The sequence below is a fragment of the Nyctereutes procyonoides genome, unplaced genomic scaffold, assembly GCF_905146905.1.
Source record: "Nyctereutes procyonoides isolate TBG_1078 unplaced genomic scaffold, NYPRO_anot_genome, whole genome shotgun sequence".
Lineage (NCBI taxonomy): Eukaryota > Metazoa > Chordata > Mammalia > Carnivora > Canidae > Nyctereutes > Nyctereutes procyonoides.
Window position 1 is genome coordinate 478,879 of NW_026575020.1, and position 26,096 is coordinate 504,974.

General features: G+C 41.0%; 1 protein-coding gene across 3 annotated transcripts in view; it reads left to right on the forward strand.

Moving 5' to 3' along the window:
* GJC1 (gap junction protein gamma 1) overlaps positions 1–25,453 on the forward strand; it is a 52,298-nt gene extending 26,845 nt beyond the window's left edge. For all 3 annotated transcript variants that reach the window (XM_055337046.1, XM_055337027.1, XM_055337037.1), the window contains exons 2-3: positions 18,308–18,383; positions 19,484–25,453. In XM_055337046.1, the coding sequence (XP_055193021.1) occupies positions 19,504–20,694 (1,191 nt within the window). In that variant the 5' untranslated portion in view covers positions 18,308–18,383; positions 19,484–19,503 and the 3' untranslated portion in view covers positions 20,695–25,453. The remainder of the gene's footprint in view (positions 1–18,307; positions 18,384–19,483) is intronic.
* The last annotated feature ends 643 nt before the right edge of the window (positions 25,454–26,096 follow it).

The following is a 26,096-nucleotide window of genomic DNA, read 5'->3' on the forward strand; positions in this document are numbered from 1 at the left end:
ACCCGGGATCGAATCCCACGTCGGGCTTCCGGTACATGGAGCCTGCTTCTCCCTCTGCCTGTGTCTCTGCCTCTCTCTCTCTCTGTGTGTGACTATCATAAATAAATAAAAATTTTTTAAAAATTAAAAATAATCTTTTTTTAAATAAAGGAAACAACAAATCATATATGAAAATGCATAGTGTAAATTAATGTAAATAATGAATTTTTCCTTTGAAGTAAAACAAATTAAGATGAACACTTTATTAGGGTAGCTCTGTCGATTAAGCGTCTGCTTTCAGCTTCGGTTATGATCCCAGGGTCCTGGATGGAGTCCCACATTGGACTCCTTGCTCAGCAGGGAGTCTGCTTCACCCTATCCCTATACATCTCTCCCTGCTTGTGCGCGTGCACTGTGTCAAATAAATAAAATCTTTAAGATGAATACTTTATAAAGAACATTTGAGCTTTTGAAGAAAAATTTAATGTTAAAAGTTTATAAAAGGGTTTTTTAAAAATCTCAAGCAGACTTTATTCTATAGGGCTTGGAATGCCTTTAGAGGTGTTTTCCTTTAAAAGCCAATATATTCATTTTGTTCAAAAAAAACAATACCTTATGGAAAGATACATAGGGGCATCTGGGTGACTCAATCAGTTGAACAACTGATTCTTGGTTTTGGCTCATGTCATAATCTCAAGCAGGCCCCACATTGGGCTCTGTACTCAGTTGGGAGTCTGAGATTCTCTCTCCCCCTGCCCCTGCTCACATTCTGTCTGTCTCAAATATTTTTTAAAAGAAAAGATATATAATCAGAAGTGTTGGTCTGCTAGTTTTTTGTGTGTTCTTGTGGCTTTTTTTTTTTTAAGTTTGCTTATTCAATTATTTAATCTACACCCAATGTGGGGCTCAAACTCAAGAGATCAGGAACCCTATGCTCTTCCAGCTGAGCCAGCCTGTTGTACCCCTGTGTTTCTTTATAGAAATAAAAGCAGGGATGCCTGGGTGGCTCAGTGATTGAGCATCTGCCTTTGGCTCAGGTCGTGATCCCAGCGTCCTGGGATCAAGTCCCATATCAGGCTCCCCACAGGGTAACCTGCTTCTCCCTCTGCCTATGTCTCTGCCTCTCTCTGTGTGTCTCTCATGAATAAATAAATAAACAGAAATAAAATAACACAGATTGCAGTTTTTTTTCCTCCTTACATGAAAGACAAACTTGTATACACTTAATATACCTACCCTTTTTCACTGATTAAATATCTTGGTGTCTTTCTATGCAGGGATAGCATTTCTCATTATTTGTATAGATAGACCATAGTGAATTTAACTATTCCCTAGACAGTGGATATTTGAGTCCTTTAGAGAAACCATGCTCTAGGGGCACCTGGATGTCTCAGTCGGTTAAGTGTCTACCGTTGGCCCAGTCATGATTCCAAGAGTCCTGGGATGGAGCCCCACATCAGGCTCCCTGCTCAGCTGGGACTCTGATTCTCCTCCCCCTGCTTGTGCATGTGCTTTCTCTCTCACTCTCTATTCCTCTCTCCCTCCTCCTCCCTTCTTACCTCCCCCCCACCAAGTAAATAAATAAAATCTAAAAAAAAATGCTATAATATGATTCTTTTTTAAAATTTTTTTTTATTTATTTATGATAGTCACACACACACACAGAGAGAGAAAGAGAGAGAGGCAGGGACACAGGCAGAGGGAGAAGCAGGCTCCATGCACTGGGAGCCCGACGTGGGATCCGATCCCGGGTCTCCAGGATCGCACCTTGGGCCAAAGGCAGGTGCTAAACCGCTGCGCCACCCAGGGATTCCATATGATTCTCCCCAAAAGTCAGATTACCTGTCAAAGGATAGATGCATTTATGATGTTGTTAGATACTGCCAAATTTCCACAAGAGGTTGTACCACTCCCAACAATGATGTATGAAAACATGTTTCTTCATGGCCTCCTCAACTTTTGGATTTTTTTTTTTAAGATTGTATTTATTTATTCATGAGAGACACACAGAGAGACAGAGAAACAGGCAGAGGGAAAAGCAGGCTCCTCACGGGGAGCCCGATGCAGGACTCGATCACCAGACCCTGGGATCACGCCCTAGTGGAAGGCAGACACTCAACCACTGAGCCACCCAAGCATCCCCCAACTTTTGGATTTTTGCCAACACGATAGAAGAATTGTATCTCAAAGCAGTTTGTTTTATTTTTGAGATATAATTCACGTGCCTTAAAATTTCATCCTTTTAAAGTGTACAATTCAGTGGTTTTTAGTATTCAGAGGGTTGTGTAGCTATCACACCATCAAATTTTCATCATCCCAAAAAGATACCCTGTATCCATTAATAGTCACATTCTATTTCTCAAAGCCCCAGACAATCACTAATCTTTCTGTCTCTGGATTTGCCTGTTCCAGACATTTCATATAAATGGAATCATATAATATATGGCTTTTTTGTGTTTGACCTCACTTAGCATTATTTTTTCTTTTTTTTTTTTTTTGCATTATTTTTTCAAAGTTCACCTATGTTGTACATTTTTTTTAAGGGGGACCTATAGGGGCTTTTGTCATGAAATGTCTGTTTGTGTTCCTTGCCCATTTTCTGTTGGATATTGGGTAGGTTTTGGTTTTGTAGGTTTCGGGTGTTCTTATTCTTTTGTTTTTATTTTTGGAACTCTATATAGCAGGGGAATTAGGTCTTTATAGGCTTCCTGCAGGGGAGCCTATTAAATTATTTCTTTAATAATAAAGATTATTTTAAAAGATTTTATTTCTTTTTTTTTAAGATTTATTTATTTATTTATCATAGAGAGAGAGAGAGACAGAGGCAGAGACACAGGAGGAGGGAGAAGCAGGCTCCATGCCGGGAGCCTGACGTGGGACTCGATCCCGGGACTCCAGGATCGCGCCCTGGGCCAAAGGCAGGCGCTAAACCGCTGAGCCACCCAGGGATCCCCAAAAGATTTTATTTCTAAGCAATCTCTATGAGGCTCGAATTCACAACTCTGAGATCAAGAACTGCATGCTTGGGGATGCCTGGGTGGCTCAGTAGTTGAGCATCTGCCTTTGGCTCAGGAAGTGATCCTGGATTCCTGGGATCGAGTCCCACATCAGGCTCCTTGCATGGAACCTGCTTCTCCCTCTGCCTCCCTCTGCCTCTCTTTCTATGTCTCTCATGAATAAATAAATAAAATCTTTAAAAACAACAACAACAACTGCATGCTCTACTAACTAAGCCAGCCAGGTGCCTCTTTCCTAACTCTTTTATAGGTTAGGGATCATGCCCTGGGCTGAGGCAGGCGCTAAACCGCTGAGCCACCCAGGGATTCCCCCAGATTTTATTTATTTATTAATTCATGAGAGACACAGAGAGAAAGGCAGAGACATAGACAGAGGGAGACACAAACTCCCTGCAGGGAGCCTAATGCGGGTCGTGACCTCAGGACCCTGGGATCACGCCTTGAGCCTAAGGCATATGCTCAAACACTGAGCCACCCAGGTTCCCCCATACTCAAATTGATCTTTTTTTTTTTTTTTTTTTTTTTTTTTTTTATCTTTTGCTTCCTGCTTTGAAGGTTATCCAGATATCAGCTGTTTTAGTCTAATACTTTTACCCATTTGTGATTTATCTAGATATCTAATGGGAGGTGTGAATTCTCCCTTTTTATCTTTTTTCCAGGTGGTTCTTGTTGCCCAAACACCATTAATTTAAAAGTCCATCTTGGGACATATGGGTGGCATAGTCAGTTAAGTGTTCAGCTCTTGGTTTCAGCTCAGATCCTGATTTCAGGGTTGTGAGATCGACCTCCCCCCTCCCAGCTCAACACAGAGTCTGCTTGAGTTTCTCTCTCCCTCTCCTCCCCCCCTCCAAATAAATAAGTTTTTTGTTTTTGTTTTTTTTTTTTAAGATTTTGTGTATTCATTCATGAGAGACAGAGAGAAAGGCAGAGACACAGGCAGAGGGAGAAGCAGGCTCCATGCAGGGAGCCCAATGTGGGACTCTATCCTGGGACTCCAGGATCACGCTTGGGCTAAAGGCAGACACTTAACTGCTGAGCCACCCAGGCGTCCAATAAATAAATCTTTAAAAGTCCATCTTTGCCCCCCTGGTTTGAGGAGCCACCTCCATTAGTGGCTTTTTGGCAAAGGAGTAACCATTTTAGAGAATTCTAGTGGTAATGTTCCAGGAAACAGGCTAAAGAAGAAAGTAGAATGGGTGTTGTTGATAGCCTTTCAGATATTTTAATTTTTTGTTTTCTTCTAGGATTTTTAAAAAAGTTATATATGTATGTGTTATTTTGGGGAGGGGGGAGGGGGCAGAGGAAGAGGGACAGAGAGAATCTCAAGCAAACTCCCTGGTGAGCATGGAGCCTGACACAGGGCTCTGTCCCATGACCTATGAGATCATGATCTGAGTCAAATGCACAAGCTGCTCACTCAACTGACTGAGCCACCCAGGCACCCCTCTTCTAAGATTTTTTAATGCATATATTTTATATGTTTTCTCAAATTTGGGATAACTCTGTTTTGTACTCTACATTTTCAAATAGTAAACCATGAACATTATTTTTCTAAATGTCTGAATTTATTTATTCAATAGATATTTATTGACAGCCTACCACCCTTTGTCAGGCCATGGGGTTTGTTTTTTTTTTTTTTTTTTTTTTTTTATGATAGTCACAGAGAGAGAGAGAGAGAGAGAGGCAGAGACACAGGCAGAGGGAGAAGCAGGCTCCATGCACCGGGAGCCTGATGTGGGTTTCGATCCCGGGTCTCCAGGATCACGCCCTGGGCCAAAGGCAGGCGCCAAACTGCTGCGCCACCCAGGGATCCCAGGCCATGGGGTTTTGATACTGGAAATAAAGAACAAAATTCTGCCCTCAGGAGCTTATGTTCTATAAATAGCTAAATTATAAACTAAAAATTACATGTATTATGTAAGTTTAAGTGCTTATAAAGAAAATTAAAGCTGAGTAATGAGACTAGTCTGGGGGAGGTTCTTTTCTTTTCTTTTCTTTTCTTTTCTTTTCTTTTCTTTTCTTTTCTTTTCTTTTCTTTCTTTTCTTCTTCTTTTCTGTTTTTTTAAAAGTAATCTGTATGCCCAACATGAGGATTGAACACACAACCCCAAGATCACGAGTGGCATGCTCAACTGACTGAGCCAACTAGGTGCCTCAAGTAATGTTTCATTAAGGAGATGACTTTTGAGCAGACTTGAATGAGACAATTCTGCCAGTAGCTATGAAAACAGTGTTCAAAGCAGTGAAAATAGCAAGTGCAGAAGAAGTCTTGAGAAACGCATGGTGTATTTGGTGCAGTCTGAGGAGGAGTGAGGATAGGATGCTGGTCCTGAGTCAGAATGAGCAAGAGGGAGAATGGAAGGTTTATGAGACAAGAAGCAAACTGTGGATGTATGATAGGGGATTTTGTAGACTGGTAAAGATTTTTGGGTTTATTCCAAAAGAGTTTGAGCAGAAAAGGGACATGATATGACTTAACTTTTTAAAAGCTTTAAGAGAAAATAAAAAATAAAAATAAATAAAAGCTTTAAGAGAATAGATTTGAAAGGGGTAAGAGCATAAGCTAGGAGACCAGGGCAGCCCCAGCGGCGCAGCGGTTTAGTGCCGCCTGCAGCCTAGGGTGTGATCCTGGAGACCCTGGATTGAGTCCCACGTCAGGCTCTCTGCATGGTGCCTGCTTCTCCCTCTGCCTCTGTCTCTCTCTCTCTCTCTCTCTCTCTCTCTCTCTCATTGTCTCTATGAATAAATAAATAATCTTTAAAAAAAAAAAAAAAGCTAGGAGACCAGTTAGAAGACTTTTGTTTTTACAGTAGTCTTGGTTAGGAATGAAGGTGGCTTGGATCAGAGTGGTAGTAATGGAGGTGGTAAGAAGTGATTGGACTGTGGATATATTTTGAAGATAGAACTAATAGGATTTGCTGATGATTTGGCTTGAGATGAGAAAAGGAGTGAGGCTGACTTAAAGGTTTTTGACTAGAGGAACATGAATGCTGGAGCCATTTACTTAGATTTGGCTAACTGAAGATGGAGTAGGTAGGTCTTCAGAGAATGGGAAGATTGGTTTGGGGTATGTTAAATTGGTGCCTATTAGACATCTAAGAGAAGATGTAGAATTTCAGGTCTAAAGTTGAAGAGAGGGGATCCCTGGGTGGCTCAGTGGTTTTGCGCCTGCCTTTGGCCCAAGGCGCGATCTTGGAGTCCTGGGATCAAGTCCCGCGTCAGGCTCCCGGCCTGGAGCCTGCTTCTCTCTCTGCCTGTGTCTCTGCCTCTCTCTCTCTCTCTCTCTCTCTCTCTCTGTCTCTGTGTGTGTGTGTGTGTGTCTATCATAAATAAATAAAAAATAAATCTTTAAAAAAAATAAAGTTGAAGAGAGCTGTTGAAACAAATGGGACATAGCTTGAATTCTGGTTTGAGGAAGCTGCAAAGAACACTGAGGAAGGGTAGGGTAATAAGAGAGGATAAAGATCAGGATATGTATTTAGAAGTTCGAAAAAGGAGAAGTGAGACTGAAATATAACCTGAAAAATAATAGCCAGAGGACTAGGTATCAGAGAAGCCAGGGGGGGAAAAGAAAGTATTTCGGAGAGGAAGGAATGATCAGCTGTATTAAATATGGCTTAAAAGGTTGAATAAGAGAATTGACTATTGAATTTGGCACTATAGAAAGTATCTTTGGCAAGAAGTTTTGGTAGATTGGTAGTATAAAGGCTTACTGGTATGTATACTGTTCATAATGTAGATGTTACCAATAGTTTTTTCACCACTCATCATCAATTAATAGCTATTTAGGTAGTTTTTCAATTCTTATGATATTTTAGATATTCAAATTCAGATGTGTATGATGATGTATTTGAGAGCATCATGAAGTAATAATTTATGAATTAATGGCTTATTGGCTATTGTTCCTAAGAAAATGGGATGCCTGGGTGGCTCACCAGTTGAGCATCTGCGTTGGGTTCAGGGCATGATCCCAGGGCCTCGGATCCCGTCCCACATCGGGCTCCCCGCGGGGAGCCTGCTTCTCCTTCTGTCTTGTGTCTCTGCCTCTCTCTCTCTCTCATTTTCTCTGTCTCTCTCTGTCTCTCATGAATAAATAAATAAAATCTCTAAAAAAATTTTTTTTTGAGAAGCAGAGAAACCTTACCTCCCTTACCACCACCACCACCCCTTTTTAAAGAATTTATTTATTCATGAGAGAGACAGAAAGAGAGAGACAGAGACAGAGGGAGAAGCAGGCTCCATGCAGGGAGCCCAATGTGGGACTTGATCCCTGGACTCCGGGATCACACCCTGAACCAAAGGCAGACGCTCAACCGCTGAGCCACCCAGGCATCCCAGTCCCCGCTTTTATAATGTAGATATTTAAATATTTCCTCAACATATGTTGAGAACCACATCAGATAGTGTTAGAAGTTTTGCTTCAGTAATCAATTTAGAAAACTCAGGGAAAAGGAAAGTCTGTTGTATTTACCGTATTTTTACTTTTTCTTTTCTTATGTTCCAAGATTCCTTAAATTCTTTTTCTTTCCCTTCACTTGAAATTATCTTGGTTTCTCCGTAATTCCTGAAGGATATTTTGATTGGATATAGAATTCTGATTGACAGTTGTTCTGCTAAAGCCCTTGGAAAATGCACTACTACTTTCTAGCCTCTGTGATTATTTTTTTTTTAGTACTTTTTTTTTTTTAAGATTTTATTTATTTATTCATGAGAGACACAGAGAGGCAGAGACATAGGCAGAGGGAGAAGCAGGCTCCCTGTGGGAAGCCCGATGCGGGACTCAATCCCAGAATTCTGGATCATGCCCTGAGTCAAAGGTAGACACTCAACCACTGAGCCACCCAGGCATCCCTCGACATGAATTTCTTTAGGTTTATCCTGTTTGGGGTTGGATCTCTCCTTGAATCTGTAGTTTTGTATTTTGCCAAATATGGGGAATTTTCAGCCATTATTTCTCTGAATACTCAAACATAGGAGACAGAGAGAGGGAGAGACACAGGCAGAGGGAGAAGCAGGCTCTGTGTAGGGAGCCTGACGTGGGACTCAATCCTGGGACTCCAGGATCACGCCCTGGGCTGAAGGCGGCGCTAAACCGCTGAGCCACCCGGGCTACCCTGGATACTCTTTTAGCCTCATCTTCTTTCAGTTCTCCATCTGTATCTCTGATGAGAGGATTCTAGATCTTTTGTTAAGATTCTTATAAGATCCCTGAAGCTGCTTCTCCCTGCCCTGTGCCCCCCACACCCCTCCTACCCCCAATCTGTTTTCTTTTATTCAAAGTGGATAATATATATTCTTCTGTCTTCAGGTTCACTGATTGTTTTCACTGTCCCTTCCACTGCCAAGCTCATCCACTGAATTTTTTATTTTGGTGATTATATTTCTTAATTCTATAAATTCTATTTGGTTCTTTTCTCCTCTTTTCTCTTTTCTTTTCTTTTCTTTTCTTTTCTTTTCTTTTCTTTTCTTTTCTTTTCTTTCTTTTCTTTTCTTATTTATTTGACAGAGCACAAGCAGGGGGAACAACAGAGAGTGAGGACAGACCAGGTTCTCCGCTGAGCAGGGAGCCCAATGTGGGACTCGATCCCAGAACCCTGAGATCATGACCTGAGCCAAAGGCAGACACTTAACTGACTGAGCCACCCAGATGCCCTTACTTTTTTCTTTTTCAAGTTTAAATCATTTTTTTAAATTAAGTACTGATTGTACAAAGGATCAGTCAAAAGGTGAGCTACAGGGCAGCCCTGGTGGCGCAGCGGTTAGCGCCGCCTGCAGCCTGGGGTGTGATCCTGAAGACCCGGGATCGAGTCCCCATCGGCATGGAGCCAGCTTCTCCCTCCGCCTGTGTCTCTGCCTCTCTCTTCGCTCTCTCTGAATGAATGAATAAATAAATCGTAAAAAAAAAAAAAAAGGTGAGCTACATTTACAACTTAGTTTGTTCATGTAAACTGCCTTCAACATCCGTGACAGCTAAAGTGTGCATAGGGTTTGACATGCATTTTGTAAGAAATCAAAAAGAAGCAATTGCCTTTTCAGTAAACTTGGCTAGTTTCACAGCTCTCTTGGTCAGTCATGCAAAGTCGGGGTAATCTGCACCTTGTATACATTGAGCCATGCTGGGTGATGTTTCATCTTTTCTGCTTGCAGGGCAACTCAGGACATAAAGCCAAATGCTGTCTGATTAGAATTTTTGAAGGAGAACTCTTTGTAGATGTCATCTGTCTCATTTAATTCTGACCATCCTGCTGCTTTAAGATCAAGTATAGCTTGGTTCCTGTCCTCTGCTGTCAGTCAGTGAGCATCTGCTGCCATGACCACGAAGCTTGGACATTGGCCCTGCAGAATCACAAGTAGGAGCCACAGTATTCCCATGCCCCCTCATTTGGCTTTACTTTTTATCTTGTCTTTCTGAGAGTTCTATTTGTTTGTTTCAGGTGTGTTTCATAATTACTCATTAAAGCATTTTTATGAAGGCTGTTAAAATCCTTGTCATGTAATTTTAGCATCTCTGTCATCATGGTAATGTTATCTATTCAAGTTAAGATTTTCCTGGTTCTTGGTATGACATGTGACTTTTGATTGAAATTTGGACATTTTGGTTGTTAAAGAGATTTTAGATCTTCTTAAGTCTTCTATATTAGCACGTCTCTGACATTACTTTCTCCAAAGGAGAAAGGGGTACTCCTTCCTTACTGCCAACCAAGATTGGAAGTCTAGTTTCTCCACTTGGGTCTCTTGACCCTAAGGGATGATGATAGGCTCTTTGTTACTGCAGGGTGACTGTGGGAATTTAGACTTCCACTGGTGGGTGGCTGGGAGGGGCAAGGATGCCTCATTACTGTTCCTCATGTGACCTCAATTGATACTATGAGGAAGTGGCCATATTACACCTGAAGAGTAGTAAAAGTTGACTCTCCACTAGACCTCTGACACCACCCCAGCAGGGAAGTTCATCTTTATTTTTGAAAGATCGTTTTGCTAGGAATAGAATTGTTTTTTTCTTTCAGTATTTGAAATGCATTGTTATACATTTTCTAGCTTGAATTGTTTTTCTTTTTTTCTAAGATTTTATTTATTTAGAGAGAGAGTACATGAGTAGGGTTGGGGAGAGGAAGGGAGGAAATAATCTCGAGCAGAGTCCATGCTGAGTGTGGAGCCTGACAACAGGGCTTGATCCCATGACTCCAAGGTCACGACCTGAGCAGAAATTAAGAGTTGGATGCTTAACCAACCATTGCACCTCCAGCTTGCATTGTTTCTAATGAGAAATCTGTCATTCTTATCTTTGCACTTTATAAAATGTCTTTTTTTCTTATGCTTGGGATTTATTGAATTTTTTTGTTCTGTGGATTTATAGTTTTCACCAAAGATGTAAAATTTTGGCCATTATTTCTGCACTTTTTCTCCTCCCCCCTCTTTTTTCACTGGCATTATAATTATATGTATTAGAGCATTTAGTCGTTTCACAGCTTCCTGATACTCTTATTTATTTTCTGTTCCCCACTCCCTTGTTTTATTCTGGATAGTTTCTGTTGCTCTGCCTTCAAGTTTTTAAAAATCTTACACATTATCTCATCTTAGGTGTAACTTTCATCTCTAAAAGTTCAATTTGAGGGATCCCTGGGTGGCGCAGTGGTTTAGCGCCTGCCTTTGGCCCAGGGCGCGATCCTGGAGACCCGGGATTGAATCCCACATCGAGCTCCCGGTCATGGAGCCTCTTCTCCCTCTGCCTATGTCTCTGCCTCTCTCTCTCTCTCTCTCTCTCTCTCTCTCTCTCTATCTCTATCTCTATCTCTATCTCTCTGTGTGTGTGACTATCATAAATAAATTAAGAAAAATTTTTAAAAAGTTCAGTTTGAGTCTACATCTTCCATGTCTCCCTTCCATGTCTCCCTTTATAATAGCAGCTTAAATTTAAATGTCTTTGTCTCCTAGTTCTAAATGTATCATATTTTTCTGTGTGCCTGGTAATTTTTTATTGGATGCCAAACATTATGAATTGTTAGGTATTGGGTTTTGATATTTTGATTCCTTTAAATATTTTTGAGATCTTTGCTGGACTCCTTTAACTTCTGAAAACAATTTGAGTCTTCAGGGCTTGCTTTTAAACTTCGTTAAGGGGGGATGCCTGGGTGGCTCAGCGGTTAAGCATCTGCCTTCAGCCCAGGGAGTGATCCTGTAGTCCCAGGATCGAGTCCCACATTGGGTTCCCTGCATGGAGCCTGCTTCTCCCTCTGCCTGTGTATCTGCCTCTCTGTGTGTGTGTGTGTGTCTCATGAATAAATAAATAAAATCTTAAAAAAATAAACTTCATTAAGGGGAACTTAATTTTTTAAGGTATTTCTATTTAATCCATCATGGGACTTGAACTCATGGCCCCTCAGATCAAGAGTTGCATGCTCCTCTGACTGAGCCAGCCAGGCACCCCTGTTGAGGGGAACTTTAGAGTTTAGTCTAGAACTAATTATGCCCCACTTCTGAGGCATTACCTTTCTGAGTACTCTCTATGATATCCCATGTGTGAGGATGTCTTTCCCCTCTGGCTAGTAGGAACAAAAATTATTCCTGCTCTATGTGATACTTGGGGGTTATTCTATATGTTTTCTTCTAGTTTGCATCCCTTCTTTGGGTATTTTCCTCACTGGCCAGTACTCAGCTGATTGGACAGAGTTGAGTCCCATGCTGATGTCCAGAGCTTGCTCTCTCTGCAGCTTTGTCCTCTCCAGTACTCTGCCCTGGGAATTCTAGCTACATTGGCCTCACCAAATTGGGTACTCTGTCTCCTCAATTCAGTGAGTCGGCCAGGTGCTCTGGGTTCCATCCTCCCTGCTCTGTAGCCTGGAAAATCTCCAGGCAGTAAGCTAGAACTGTCAGAAGTCTCACCTGTTCATGTCCCTTCTCGCAGGGATTCCCTATCTTGTGCTGCCTGATGTCTGATGTCTGATAGGTACTGTTTCATATATTTTGTCTTTTTTTTTCTTCAGCTAAGACAGCAGAAGAGATGAATTATTGTACACGTGTTACATTCAGCCACAAATGGAAACAGACTTAGTCCTGAAAGTCACAGGTCCAGGGCAAAGGACCAAGGAGGGATGGTTTTGGTGTGATCAAGTCTGATCTCTCAGAGGTGGTCGTTGTAATCAGATGGTGATGGATGTTCTAGATCCCGTGAATCAAGCTCTAGAAAGTAGGCATGCAGTCCAGCAATTGGTACCAGCATCTCTGGCCTCTGGTTTTCCTTATTTCTGCTCCCATGGCTCCATGCATGCACAAACTAGCGGTTTACTTGGACCTCTGCCTCATCTTTCTTCTTTTACGCTTCAGCCTGCGCATTCGCTTCTTCCTCCACTTGGCTCTCATGGCGCAGAGGTTTCCAAGAAGATGGCGCTAAGGCCGAGAGTTGTCTGGTTTTTAAATAGGAAGAGAAGAAAGTTGAGAGCGTTTCCATCTGTTGGCACTTATTTCCTCAGTGAAGAGGAATGTAAGAGCATCTGAAAATTTGGAATTGGGCTGGGATTTGGGAATTTAAGGTAGAGATTTTGAAGAGAAAATGGTGGGAAACAGGAAAGGGAGACAACTTGGGAAAAGTAAACAAATGGTTTTCTGAAAGGTGTTGAACCAAAACAAAAATTTTGAAGTGAAAATTCTTAATTTCTAGCTCAGTGGTTTGCCTAACACCTGACTCCATACAACAGTCCATTTTCTGCTTAAACTGTCCTGTGAACCAAGATTCATTGCCTCATGAGGCTGCTGGGTTTTTTTTTTTTTTCTTTAAAAAAGTTATTTATTTTAGAGAGTGCACACACACCCATGAGCAAGGTGAGGGGGGAGAGAACCTAGGCTCCCCACTAACCATGGAGCCTGACATGGGGCTCGATCTCATGACTCTGGGATCATGACCTGAGGTGAAATCAAGAGTCAGACACCCAACCAGCTGAACCACCCAGGCACCCCAAGGCTACTTACTCTTTATGAACAGGCTGATGCAGTGGGAATATAGGTGAAAAATATAGAATAGGTTGTAATAAGTACAAAGCGGGTCCCGTCCCATAGGAATGCATTTATTCGTTTGTCAGACATTTATTTAGCACTTAATGTGTGCTGGTTATTGGGCTAGATGTTAGGGAAGCAGAGGTGAAAGAGGTGTAGCCTCTAAGAGCTTCTAGTTCAGATACAGTGATAAGCCCAAAAGTTGTAACAGCACTAGGAATAATAACAGTGCTTGCCTTGAGATCAAGCACAGCTCTTAGCTCTATTATTTAGTTTAATTCTGATGCCAAAGGTTGGGATTAGGTTCCCCCCCACCTTTCTGTGTCCACATGGAATCTATACATAGTTCCATCTGTAATGTAATTCTTTACTAGTGGTTAAGAGCCATTCTGGAGCAAGACTGACGGACTTCAGATTCTGGCTTCACTTTAATAACTGTATGATCTTGGGCAAATTTTGTATGTTTTGTGGATCTCATTTCTATTTTTATTTTTTTAGGATTTTATTTATTCATGAGAGACAGAGAGAGGCAGAGACACAGGCAGAGGGGGAAGTAGGCTCCATGCAGGGAGCCCGATGTGGGACTTAATCTTGGGACTCCAGGATCATGCCCCAAGCCGAAGGCAGACACTTTAACTGCTGAGCCACACAGGCATTCCTCATTTCTTCATTTTTAGAAAGGATCTAATTGTATAATCTACATCCTGGGATAATCCAAATAATATGCTTTATCTTTAATCTTCAGAAATCCTATGAGTTCTTTTTTTACAGAAAAATGTGGTAAGGGCAGCCTGGGTGGCTTAGAGGTTTAGCGCCACCTTCGGCCCAGGGCATGATCCTGGAGTCCCAGGATCGAGTCCCATGTCAGGCTCCCCACGTGGAGCCTCTCCCTCTGCCTGTGTCTCTACCTCTCCCCTCTCTGTTTCTCATGAATAAATATATATATTTTATTCATGATAGACAGAGAGAGAGAGAGAGAGGCAGAGACACAGGCAGAGGGAGAAGCAGGCTCCACACCGGGAGCCCAATGCAGGACTCGATCCCGGGACTCCAGGATCGTGCCCTGGGCCAAAGGCAGGCGCCAAACCGCTGAGCCACACAGGCATCCCCAATAAATAAAATATTTTTTAAAAAAAGAAAAGAAAAACGTGGTAAACTTTGACTTGATCCTGTTAAGATGTAACTGTGGAAAACTTCAAATACAAAGAATTTAGGAGGGAATTATGTAATTTATTACCATGTTTATGCCAACTAATTTTGAAAATTCTATTTTCTAGTACAAGACAAGGTAGATTTGTAACTTTCATTATTTGGTAAATGGGCTAAAAATAACGCATTTGATTTCTGTCCAATAAATGTTATATAAGCAAACATAATTTTCTTTAGTGTGTTGTGTGTGTGTGTGTGTGTGTGTGTGTGAGTCCTTTTGAATTATGGGCTACCATGAATTGCAGTATTATTTACTTAAAAAGTCATGCTAGAAGGAATAACTGAATAACTTTTCCACCTTTTAATTTATTCAAGAAGTTGACCCATGTGACTATATAAAAATAAGGAAATTTGAAGGAAGACAGTAAGCTAAAAATGTTTATATTAGGGGATCCCTAGGTGGTGGCTCAGTGGTTTAGCGCCTGCCTTTGGCCCAGGGCACGATCCTGGAGTCCCGGGATCGAGTCCCGTGTCGGGCTCCCTGCATGGAGCCTGCTTCTCCCTCTGCCTGGGTCTCTCCCGCACCCCTCATGAATAAATAAATAAATCTTTTTTAAAAAGTGTTTATATTATAGGTCAAATGGGGGGTGCCTGGGTGGCTCAGTCCATTGAGCATCTATCTGCCTTCGGCTCAGGTTCTGAGATCTGATCCCAGGGTTCTGAGATCGAGCAGCATCAGGTTCCCTGCTCAGTGGGGAGCCTACTTCTCCCTCTTTCTCTGCCTGTGAGAGTCTTGCGTGCTCTCTTTCTCTCAAATAAAATCTTAAAAAAAAAAAAAAGCCAACTGGTTAATGTCTGTACTATATTAAGAATACACTCTGCAAATAAATGGCCAAAGGGCTAGAAATAGTCCATGAAGGGGGTGGAATATGCGGGAAGCATGTCCTGGTATATTAAAAACATAAAAATTGAGAGGCGTCTGGTTAGCTCAGTTGGTAGAGCATGCAACTCTTGATTTGGGGTTGTGAGTTCAAGCCCCATGTTAGGTGCAGAGATTCTTTTTTTTAAGTTTTTTTTTTTAAGACTCTATTTACTCATGAGAGACACAGAGAGAGAGAGAGAGAGAGAGAGAGAGAGAGAGGCAGAGACACAGGCAGAGGGAGAAGCAGGCTCCATGCCTGAAGCCCAATGTGGGACTCGATCCCGGGTCCCCAGGATCACACCGCAGGCTGCAGGCGGCGCTAAACCGTTGCGCCACCGGGGCTGCCCCAGAGATTACTTTAAAATAAAATCTTAAAACATACAAATTGATACAATTTTGATATGTGATTTGCATCCTAGTGAAGTAGCATAAAGGTCAGTGCTGATGAGGTTGAGGTGAAATTATAATTGTTCTTTGCTAGGCATTATAAATTGCTAGGACCTTTTTAGAAAGTTGGATGACAAGGGTGGCTCCTTTGGTTAAGGGTCAAGGGTCCAACTTTTGATCTCAGTCAGGGTCATCATGAGTTCAAGCCCTGCATCGGCTTCATGCTGGGCATGGAGCCTACTTAAGAAAGAAAAGAAAAGAAAAGAAAGAAAAGAAAAGAAAAGAAAAGAAAAGAGAAAAGAAAAAAGAAAAAAGAAAGAAAAAGTTGGACGATAGTACAAAGCAAGAACCATGCAGATTTTCATTTCCTGTGGCCTAGTAATACCACTGCCTAGAATTTGTCTGTAGATAAATTCAGTCAGAGCATAAAGAGTATTATTTTGTCAAAAAGATATTAAGTACAAAAAATACATATCAGTTGGGGCTTTCTTAGTTAGCAAAAAACATTTAGGTATCTATCACCCCCCCCACCTCTCACCACCACTTGTCACAGGCTCCACTGTCACTTTCTCCTTCATAGATGGAGATAATGGAAATTATTCTTATTTTTTCATGAGAGACATTCACAGATTAATTGCACACTCTCCCTCCCCATTCCTTATCTATGTCTGTTTGCTGAAACAGAGAAGTCAGAGAAGACTATGGTGGAAGAGAGGGAACTGTAGTGGAGCAAGAACAATGAGACCACACTTGCCAATGACAGGTTCTGTTTAGAAATGTCAGTTCCGGAACCCACCCTTTCACTTGTTCTATTTTCTCTCCCTCTCTCCCTGCCTCCCTCCCTTTCTCGCCCTTCCACACCCTTGGAATAGTGTAGTCTGGTATATAAACCATTCTCTTAATGCTTGCAAGGAAAGGAAAGGGATTTGCAAAGAGTAGCAAAATCTGTTGACTCCCCAGTAGATAAAAGTGATGTTGCCATTCATTTTAGGAAGCCCATGGTTACTTTAGAAAGAAAATTCCAGTTACCTGTTTTATGACATGCTGGAATTAAGTTACTAAACGCAGCATCATTCATACTCAAGATACAGATATGGGGTGCTATGATACTTATCAATGCCCGTGGGAAACCAGGTTCTAAGGGTTCAGCATTTTTCTAGGCCTAGCCTACATCTTAACCAGTGTACAATGCCTACTTCTGTGTCTAAGTTGCGCTTTATAATTTACATAAGCTTTGAAGGACATGTCACCATTCATCCTCCCCCCAAAGATATTAGATTATTATATGAGATTCTGAACTGTTGAGAAATTCTTTCATAGCAACAATTAATAAAAAGATATTCATTTGGGTGGCGTGGTCAGTTAAGTATGGAACAGTCTGAGTCTGAACTTGGGGATATGAATCATTACAGAAGTTCCATGTTGGAAGCTTGACTTATGTCACCTTATTTAAAGATTGGATATTACTCCTTAGTGGTTTTATAATCTGTGTATTCAGTGAGAGAAATACTGAGCTCATCTAGACATTAGGAGTGGAAATGTATTTGAAGTCCTGTGGTGAGATGCTTGTGTGGTCAGATTCTGTACATAATCTTGATACTTGCATGTTATGTGAGTGCCAGGACTTCTGTCTTTTCTTATTCTTTCCCTGACCTTTATTTATGAAATTAAATGATAGGGGCTTCTGGTTGGTGGTGTTGGTTAAGTGTCTGCCTTTGGCTCAGATCATGATCTCAGGGTCCTGGGATCAAGCCCCCCACAGTGGACTCCCTGCACAGCAGGAAGCCTTCTTCCTTTCTCCTGCTTGTGCTCTCTTTCACTGTCTCTGTTGCAGTCTCTGTCTCTCTCTCTCAAGTAAGTAAAAATCTTTTTTAAAAATGATAGCAGATGAACGAAATTGGCACTTTATGCTATTCAGAGTTGGCAGAACTTATAATAAGCAATAATTTATCCTGGATATTTAAAAAGATTTTGAGTAATCTCCACACCTAGTGTGGGGCTTAAACCCACTGCCCCAAGATCATCAGTTGCACACTCCACCAACTGAGCCAGCCATGCGCCCCTGGCTTTTTTTTTTTAAGATTTTATTTATTTATTCATGAGAGACACAGAGAGACAGACAGAGACAGAGACACAGGCAGAGGGAGAAGCAGGCTCCATGCAGGAAGCCTGATGTGGGACTCGATCCTGGGTCTCCAGGATCAGGCCCTGGGCTGAAGGTGGCGCTAAACTGCTGAGCCACCCGGGCTGCCTTTTTTTTTTTTTTTTTTTTTTTTAATCACAATGCAGATGCAGGTGTTTTCTTTCTGTGAGCGGTCTGGTCTGTGTCAATCTATAAATCACCTTGTGTGGATTCGGGTGTCCCAGTGACTGAGAGCCAGCTGTTGGGTGTTTTAACTAAACAGCTTGCTCCTAGTTGGCTGTTCAAATCCCAGTGAGAGGTTTTAGCTGCTCCAGGGAATAGAACAGGAATAGAGCATCCAGGGTGAAGATTTTCGCAAGGCCTTTCGTGACCTGGTTTAAATTTGTTGAGACTTTCCTGCTTTGGCTTTTTCCTATAGGTGCCAGAGTTGATCTGCTTCAGATTTGCACAAATGACTCATCTTCCTGTCATATTTCCTTAGACTGCAATGACTTAAGATTATCTTTGGGTTAACAAAGATAGTTTCAAACAAACATAGTTTCTCTACCGCATGTGTTGGGAGAAATAAATAGTGGTATTCACATTCAAGCCTGTTTCTGCCTCATCCTCATTGATTCCTATGCTCCATAGAAAACTTTGTTCCTGATAATGGCATTTTAATGATTCATTATTTTCTGTGGGAGGAAGCTTGTGACCTTCTCTTGTCTTTTTTCCTTCCAGAGGAAATCTGGAAAAGTTGTAAGCAAAACATCGTTCCTCTAAGAAAATTCTGGATACCAGAAGTTCTGGATAACAGGTAAAGAATATTTAAACTTGGGTCATTCCGATAATCACCGATAATCTGCAAAAGTAAACTGGGAGAGAGAAGTGTGCTTTGGGTCAGGGGTTACATTAGGGATTTTTTTTTTTTTTTTATGATAGAGAGAGAGAGAGAGAGGCAGAGACATAGGCAGAGGGAGAAGCAGGCTCCATGCACCAGGAGCCCGACGTGGGATTCGATCCCGGGTCTCCAGGATCGCACCCTGGGCCAAAGGCAGGCGCTAAACTGCTGCGCCACCCAGGGATCCCTACATTAGGGATTTTATATATATATCACCTCATTTAAATGATTTTTAGCAGGATTCTGGGCATAGATCTAAGAATCTCAGATTCTGAGAATCTGAATCCTTCAAAATGCTGTTTTAAATGGATTTGCCTATTGATTGGATTTAATGTCCTCACAGTTTAGTTTGGAAACATTTTTAATATCTGCCATAAAGTACAGCAATACACAGGATCCTAGAATCTCCTATGCTGTGCAGCCCAGCTAGGGAGTGTCTATTTCCTTTCTGTCTTTTTTTTTTTCTTTGATCATTGCCAGTTATTTGTAGCTGTATCATCTTAATTCTTTTTAATACTTTGTCACCGAGTCCAAAATTTAAATTTCCTAATACAGCGTCTCTTCACACTGGAGTCTGCCCACGGCCCATGTGTCCCCATTGTGTTCTCAGTGCTAGTCACCATGAGTGGACAGAATAAGCCTTACTATACTCTGTTCTGTTTTTTTTATCTGTATCTCACAAAGAAGTCTTATGAAATAATAGTATACATAAAGAATCCAGTATGCTGGGTCTGAGAAATACATCTCAGATGATAACTACAATTTTACCTTTGGGACCAGGGAAGACGTGAAAGCTGACCAGACATCCTAGGATTCTGCAGGCCCAAACAAGTGCTCCATAGACTGAGGTAAAGTGTCCTACCTGACATAGGAGAGACTGAGATGCTCTTTCTTTTGTCATTCTAACATGAGCCTTGAAGTTAGATTTCAGGTATTCAGAAGAGTAGTTCCTAGAGGTATCATCAAAAAGTTTAAGTTGTTCAGATTTTCCTTTGGCATTTTCCCATTTTTATCAGGGCAAACCAATTCGGTCACCATGAGTTGGAGCTTCCTGACTCGCCTGCTAGAGGAGATCCACAACCATTCCACATTTGTGGGGAAGATCTGGCTCACTGTATTGATTGTCTTCCGGATTGTCCTTACAGCTGTAGGAGGGGAGTCCATCTATTACGATGAGCAAAGCAAATTTGTATGTAACACAGAGCAGCCAGGCTGTGAAAATGTCTGCTATGATGCCTTTGCACCCCTCTCCCACGTGCGCTTCTGGGTATTCCAGATCATCCTGGTGGCAACCCCCTCAGTGATGTACCTGGGCTATGCCATTCATAAGATTGCCAAAATGGAGCATGGAGAAGCAGACAAGAAGGCAGCTCGGAGCAAACCGTATGCAATGCGTTGGAAACAGCACCGGGCTCTGGAAGAAACAGAAGAGGACCATGAAGAGGATCCCATGATGTATCCAGAAATGGAATTGGAAAGTGAAAAAGAAAATAAGGAGCAGAACCAACCTAAACCCAAGCATGATGGCCGACGGCGGATTCGGGAGGATGGGCTTATGAAAATCTACGTGCTGCAGTTGCTTGCAAGGACCGTATTTGAGGTGGGTTTTCTGATAGGGCAGTATTTTCTGTATGGCTTCCAAGTCCACCCATTTTATGTGTGCAGCAGACTTCCTTGCCCTCATAAAATAGACTGCTTTATTTCTAGACCTACTGAAAAGACCATCTTCCTTCTAATAATGTATGGTGTTACAGGCCTTTGCCTGTTGCTTAACATTTGGGAAATGCTTCATTTAGGGTTTGGGACAATTCGAGACTCACTAAACAGTAAAAGGAGGGAACTGGAAGATCCGGGTGCTTATAATTATCCTTTCACTTGGAATACACCATCTGCTCCCCCTGGCTATAACATTGCCGTCAAACCAGATCAGATCCAGTACACCGAACTATCCAATGCTAAGATTGCCTACAAGCAAAACAAGGCCAACATCGCCCAGGAACAACAGTACGGCAGCCATGAGGAGAACCTCCCCGCTGACCTGGAGACTCTGCAGCGGGAGATCAAAATGGCTCAGGAACGCTTGGATCTAGCAATCCAGGCCTACAGTCACCAAAACAACCCCCACGGACCCCGGGAAAAAAAAGCCAAAGTGGGGTCCAAAGCTGGGTCCAACAAGAGCAGTGCTAGTAGCAAATCAGGGGATGGGAAGACCTCCGTCTGGATTTAGTCTTGGCTGGGCTTAAAACTTGTGCTTTTCATAGTTTATGGTAAGCAGCGGCTCACTGAATAATGACTTCCATTGAGTAAACATTTGGCTCTGGTTATCTTCAGAGATGCTGTTGGCTCATGATCCAAGCTCAGGGGACTCTGAAAGTGGGGCTGGGACAAGGGGAAGAAAAGGGGAAAACACAGTGTTCCTGGGCACATATTCCAGCAATAATACTGTTATGGAACTCTACATTTGTGTCTTCCAGATCTGGAAAAGAACAGATATATTTAAATCATTCTTGTTGAAAAGTTTTTGTATGTACAGTATTATGGTACTTTTTTTAGTATGAGAATTTTTTTTGTATTTGTATATTGGACCACTGTAGTTATACTTTTATATTAAAGGAAAAAAATCCTTAAGGTAATGCCTATCAGGCTAGTGTTACTACTTTTGTTCAGCAAATTCTACCCTGGGTTTAAAGTTTTAATAGATGCCACACCTAATAAAAGTGCCTCTTGTGTTGCAGAGAAGATTTCAGATATGTAAGGAGCCAGAGGAGGAAGCATCAATTTTCAGTCTTGGAAAGAAAATCCACAGTAGGAGGAGGTTGAGATCTTTTCTCCTTTACTTAAGAAATCTTTGACTCTCATTCATGAACCCAGACTTGAATCCAATCTTTAAAAATCTGTTCGTGTTTGCAAAGGATAGAAATGATTCACTGCAGGATTCCTTTAATTATCAAGTGTTACCCGTATAGGCCTTGTTGGTGTGTATATAATCTAAGTTCTTTGAAAAGGCTGATACACAAAGATATCCCCAGTCTGATAGCAGTGCAGAGACCCTGACCAGAGTTGTGACTAACATTTCTCTATTGCAAAGCAAAGCCACTCCTGGAAAATGAACCCCAGTACACTGTTTAGTTGTGGCCCTATTTGATTTGCCTTAAATCTCTATCCAGAAACTTGCCTCCCGGGTTTCTTAAGAAACCAGTGATATTTTATTTATATGTTAAATTAGAGATAAAAAAATTCCCTTATAGGCTAAGAATACTCAAAGCTACTTGCACTGCATATGACAGAAAGCCTAAGTCCGAATTCCTAATTTTTGTAATTTACTGTGAAGCTTTTATCATTTCTCTACTTCTGCCCATGTAGATTTTTGTGTGGGAACCAATCAGAACGAGGATTCTACCTGTAAATAGACCTAAAGAGAATTTCAGTATTTATTCCCTATAGGCATATCTTTTTGTTAATGGCTAGCATTAGTGTTCACATAACACCCGTAATTTGCAGTATTTTATTGATGTTTTTGGTCCTATTTTATGTTGGAGAGCTTTGCTCTCACATCATGTTCACATCATTTATCTCAGAGTTTATGAGCATCTGAGTAAGAGCTTGATAAAGATTTATAGGAAGGGGCCTTTTTTTCCCAGAGAGCATTTTTGTTTGAGTGTCTCTTTTCTAAGAGAAGACAAGCCACCTCTGACTTTGAAATTCTAAAAGTATTATTTTTTTATGTCTTAATTTTAGAATGTCAATTCTTTATTATTTAGGAGAATCCTGCAGCACCTTTGGGCATTTCTTTTTCATTTCTTTCTTTCTTTGTTCTACTCAATAGAAAATTTAAGCTTATTTTCTAGCCATGCATTAAACCTTATTTTGCTTTGCTTTGCTTTTTTTTCTTAAATTTACAAATTTTAGCCTAGAGAAGCTCCTTAGAATCTCTAAACATCTTAAGCGGGAAGTAAACTCAGGTAAGACCAAAGGGGAAATTTCAGAGAATGAGACACCTGTTGTGTCCTGGAGGATTAGTAGACGTGCAGAGTGTCCTTCATACCACATGCTTTATAAGGAAATTCAACTGATTCTTCTTAGAAAACAAGATTTTATTTTATTTTATTTTATTTTATTTTATTTTATTTTATTTTATTTTATTTTATTTTTTTTAGAAAACAAGATTTTAACACTGAAACTTAGCTTAGCTTAGCTTTGTATGACACTAGAGCTTCAAGGAGATTTCTTAATCAAAGAACAGAAAATACACATACACTCGAGTCTATCTGCGCAGAGCCTGAAAGAAAGCGGAGCGGCTTCACCAGCACTGTTGGGAAGGTTGAGGACCGAGAGGGAGCTGAGCCAAAATGCCCGGCAGAGACACAGTGTCAGGAGTGGGAACTCGTTCCCACAAGTGTGCCCAAGACCTCTCTTCTCAGCTTGTGCCAAAGAGAATGCTACATCGTGTCTGGATCATTTCTTTAACATCTTAAAGTAAATGGAAAGATACTTTCAGTCACTTCACATGTGCACACACTTTAAAAATCTATTTTTATTCTCTCACCGAAGTTTTAATTATGACATGGAGTTCCCAAGTCTCACTGCTTTCTTGGTATATTTCCTTCAGCCTTTGCACGTGGGAATTTGCCAAAGCCATTTTCCCGTAATGGCATGTCGAGGACCTCCATTAGGAAGATGGCCCTACCTGTGTCTAGCTTAGCCCATTAGTTGGGTCTACATTGAATCTAAAAATACCGTTCTGGTTATTCTGGAACTTTCAGGTATTAGTATAAAAAGCCTGTCAGCAGGGGTTGATAAAATCAACCTCTTTTTTTTTCCCCTATCAAAATCCTGTTCCTCTGAACTGCCATTGAAAACGGCCTTTGTCGCATGACATATACTTTCTAAATAATTGAGTGCTTAGTCCTTCATATACTGGAACCAGGGTATAGTCGACAAGTTTATATTTCTTAACATACTATTGGATTTACTCAGATGTAGTGTGTCTTTTGCTCATCATCTGTATTAAAATCTATTATTCAGAAAACACTTATAAAACAGGCTTTTTTCTTAGTTCAAATTGGAAGGGAGAATTAGATAACATTTTCCCCTAAAGAAATGTTAATGTTCACTTGTGGCTTTGTTTTTGCTTTATGACTTCGTTTTTCCTGCCTCTATATTTGCTTATTTAAAACCACAAGGGTGCTATCTCATTCGAGGTCATTTTTCTGGGGATTTTCCTTGACTAATGTCTATAGAATTACTTTTGATAAAAATGAACTTTGCCATCTAAAATGTTTTCACAGCCCCAACAATTCTCATACATGTCTTTCAGAAAGGCACCTATGTCTTAAAAGAGGAAAAAAAGTCCTCATTCTATACCTTAACTCTGTCATTTTTTCATGGTGTGAAATTAGGCAGTTCAGTTGAGTTTTTTTCCAAGCTTCAGGAGCTACTTACTTCTCCTAAATGTTAAGTAGTTAGATCCTCTGGTGAAAGGTATTAAAAAACCAACTATTGGTCATTTGTCTGAACTTGGAGCTTCAAGAAAAAAATAGTTGACAGAACTACATGATGGTAGTTCAGACATCCTTCTTGAGCACAGGAATCAGTGATGGCTTAAAACACTTGCTTTAGGGGATCCCTGGGTGGCGCAGCCGTTTGGCGCCTGCCTTTGGCCCAGGGCACGATCCTGGAGACCCGGGATCGAATCCCACGTCGGGCTCCCGGTGCATAGAGCCTGCTTCTCCCTCTGCCTATGTCTCTGCCTCTCTCTCTTTCTCTCTCTGTGACTATCATAAATAAATAAAAATTAAAAAATAAATAAAAAAAACACTTGCTTTAAGCAGTTCCTACCAAGAATGGATTTAAATGTTATTCCCATTAGTCATATCAATGCTTTACCCTTTCGGCTTATAAATGTCCATGCTTTATTCCTTCTGTCTCATTTAAGAGGCAGTACACCTCTAAAAATAACATTTACAGTTTATGATAAATTTTTGGCCCGCTAGCTTTCAATAAAAGGCAAGTATGCTATACTTGAACCTATTTCAAGAAATGCCTTTTTATAAAGGAATGGCCTTTCCCAACTGAAGAAAAGTACCCAAAGTCAAAGATACACAGCTGCTGGTCATTTTGATTGAAGATTCCTGGTATTAGATTAATTGTATCTTTATAATATCATGTAATCTCATGAAGAGCCTTACAACCTGAAAATAAGAAAGCCCTGGTGCCTATACAGTGCAGAGTTGGGAAATAAAATTTCGACTCATCTATATCCTAAATTTGTAATAGTTTATAGTCACCATCAGATGTTAGAATCATTAGGTTGAATTGCATACTTGTTACTCATTCTGGCCACACATCATGGAGAGATTAAAAGATTTTATTTGTCCCTAATGCAGTAGTGTTGTTTTTAATAATGATGTTAAGTGATTTTGGTTTGTGCACATTCCACCTTAATAATCATACTTTCCAAAGAGGCAATCCATAAGTATTTCCAAGTCCAGGAGTCCAAACAAAGGAAAATCTTAATTCCCATGCAGAATCTCTACAGAAATAAAAGGAGTAAGCGTTACGTATTTCAGGGTTGGCTTGTTGAACCAGCAAAGGCATTTGGCTCTATGCTTCTAAGATTGGAAATGTTTTTATTATACTCTCAATTGTGTTTTCTTAAATAAAGCTCTTAGAGAAGTCTACCTCAGGCACTAAGTACAAGATATGGTTAACATACTGACACTGAAAAACTTAGCTAGGACTTCTAGTTTTTTAAGATAATTTAAATGTAAAATTTAACTGTTAACCAGCAATCTAATGTCATGTGGTGTGCAGTCTGGATGTTGTATGAACAGCTAAGGAATTACCCGTTCTAGTGCCAAAGACCACTCATTGCTAATTTTGTTCTGTACATTAATGTAAAAATTTAATAATGGGGACAGACTCTGCTTGGGGCTTTTTCTCAGGAAGACTGGTCAGTTCCCAATGTTTTGTCGGTTCCAAATACAGTTTAGAAGATTCGTTCGTGGTCTGTGTATCTTTTCCCAAACTTGAAAACTCAGCTGCCAGTGTCATATTGAGGATTTTATCCCATTCTTTGTGTAAAATAGTACCCGAGAGCTTAATGGTTTGTACAGAAAACCTGATATGAAAACCTCTTCTAGTACTTTCACCTGTAAATTGATCTCAGTGGGAATGCACAAGCAGGAAATTTTCCAAGTAGATGTTTGGGCTCAAAACATGCCCTTTTTTTCATAGCTGAGTTACAACCCCTGGGAGTGCTGGGGCTGCCTGGATGGGCATATTTCTGGCATCATCATCTGGGAAGAGTATGTGGCCTTGTGTGGGAGGAGTGGAGAGGCTGAAGTCTAAGCGTAGACACTGGGATCCTACCCTGTCTAAGGCTCCCTTTGGTTCTCAGGGCCTTTTCAACAAGAGGAGTGCCTTCTGGGAGGTTAAGTGTAGAAAAGGGTAGTATCTATTGTATAAATACCCTCTTTCCCCCCAGACGCAGAAGGCTGGCTGGTAGGTCATGCACAGAGTGCACCCTCAGCACCACAGATTGTAAACTGGTCAGCCAGCCATATTTGGTAATGAACTTGTGAGCTGTTCAAAAGCTGTCAGAGCAGTGAAGGCACTCTGCTCCTTCTG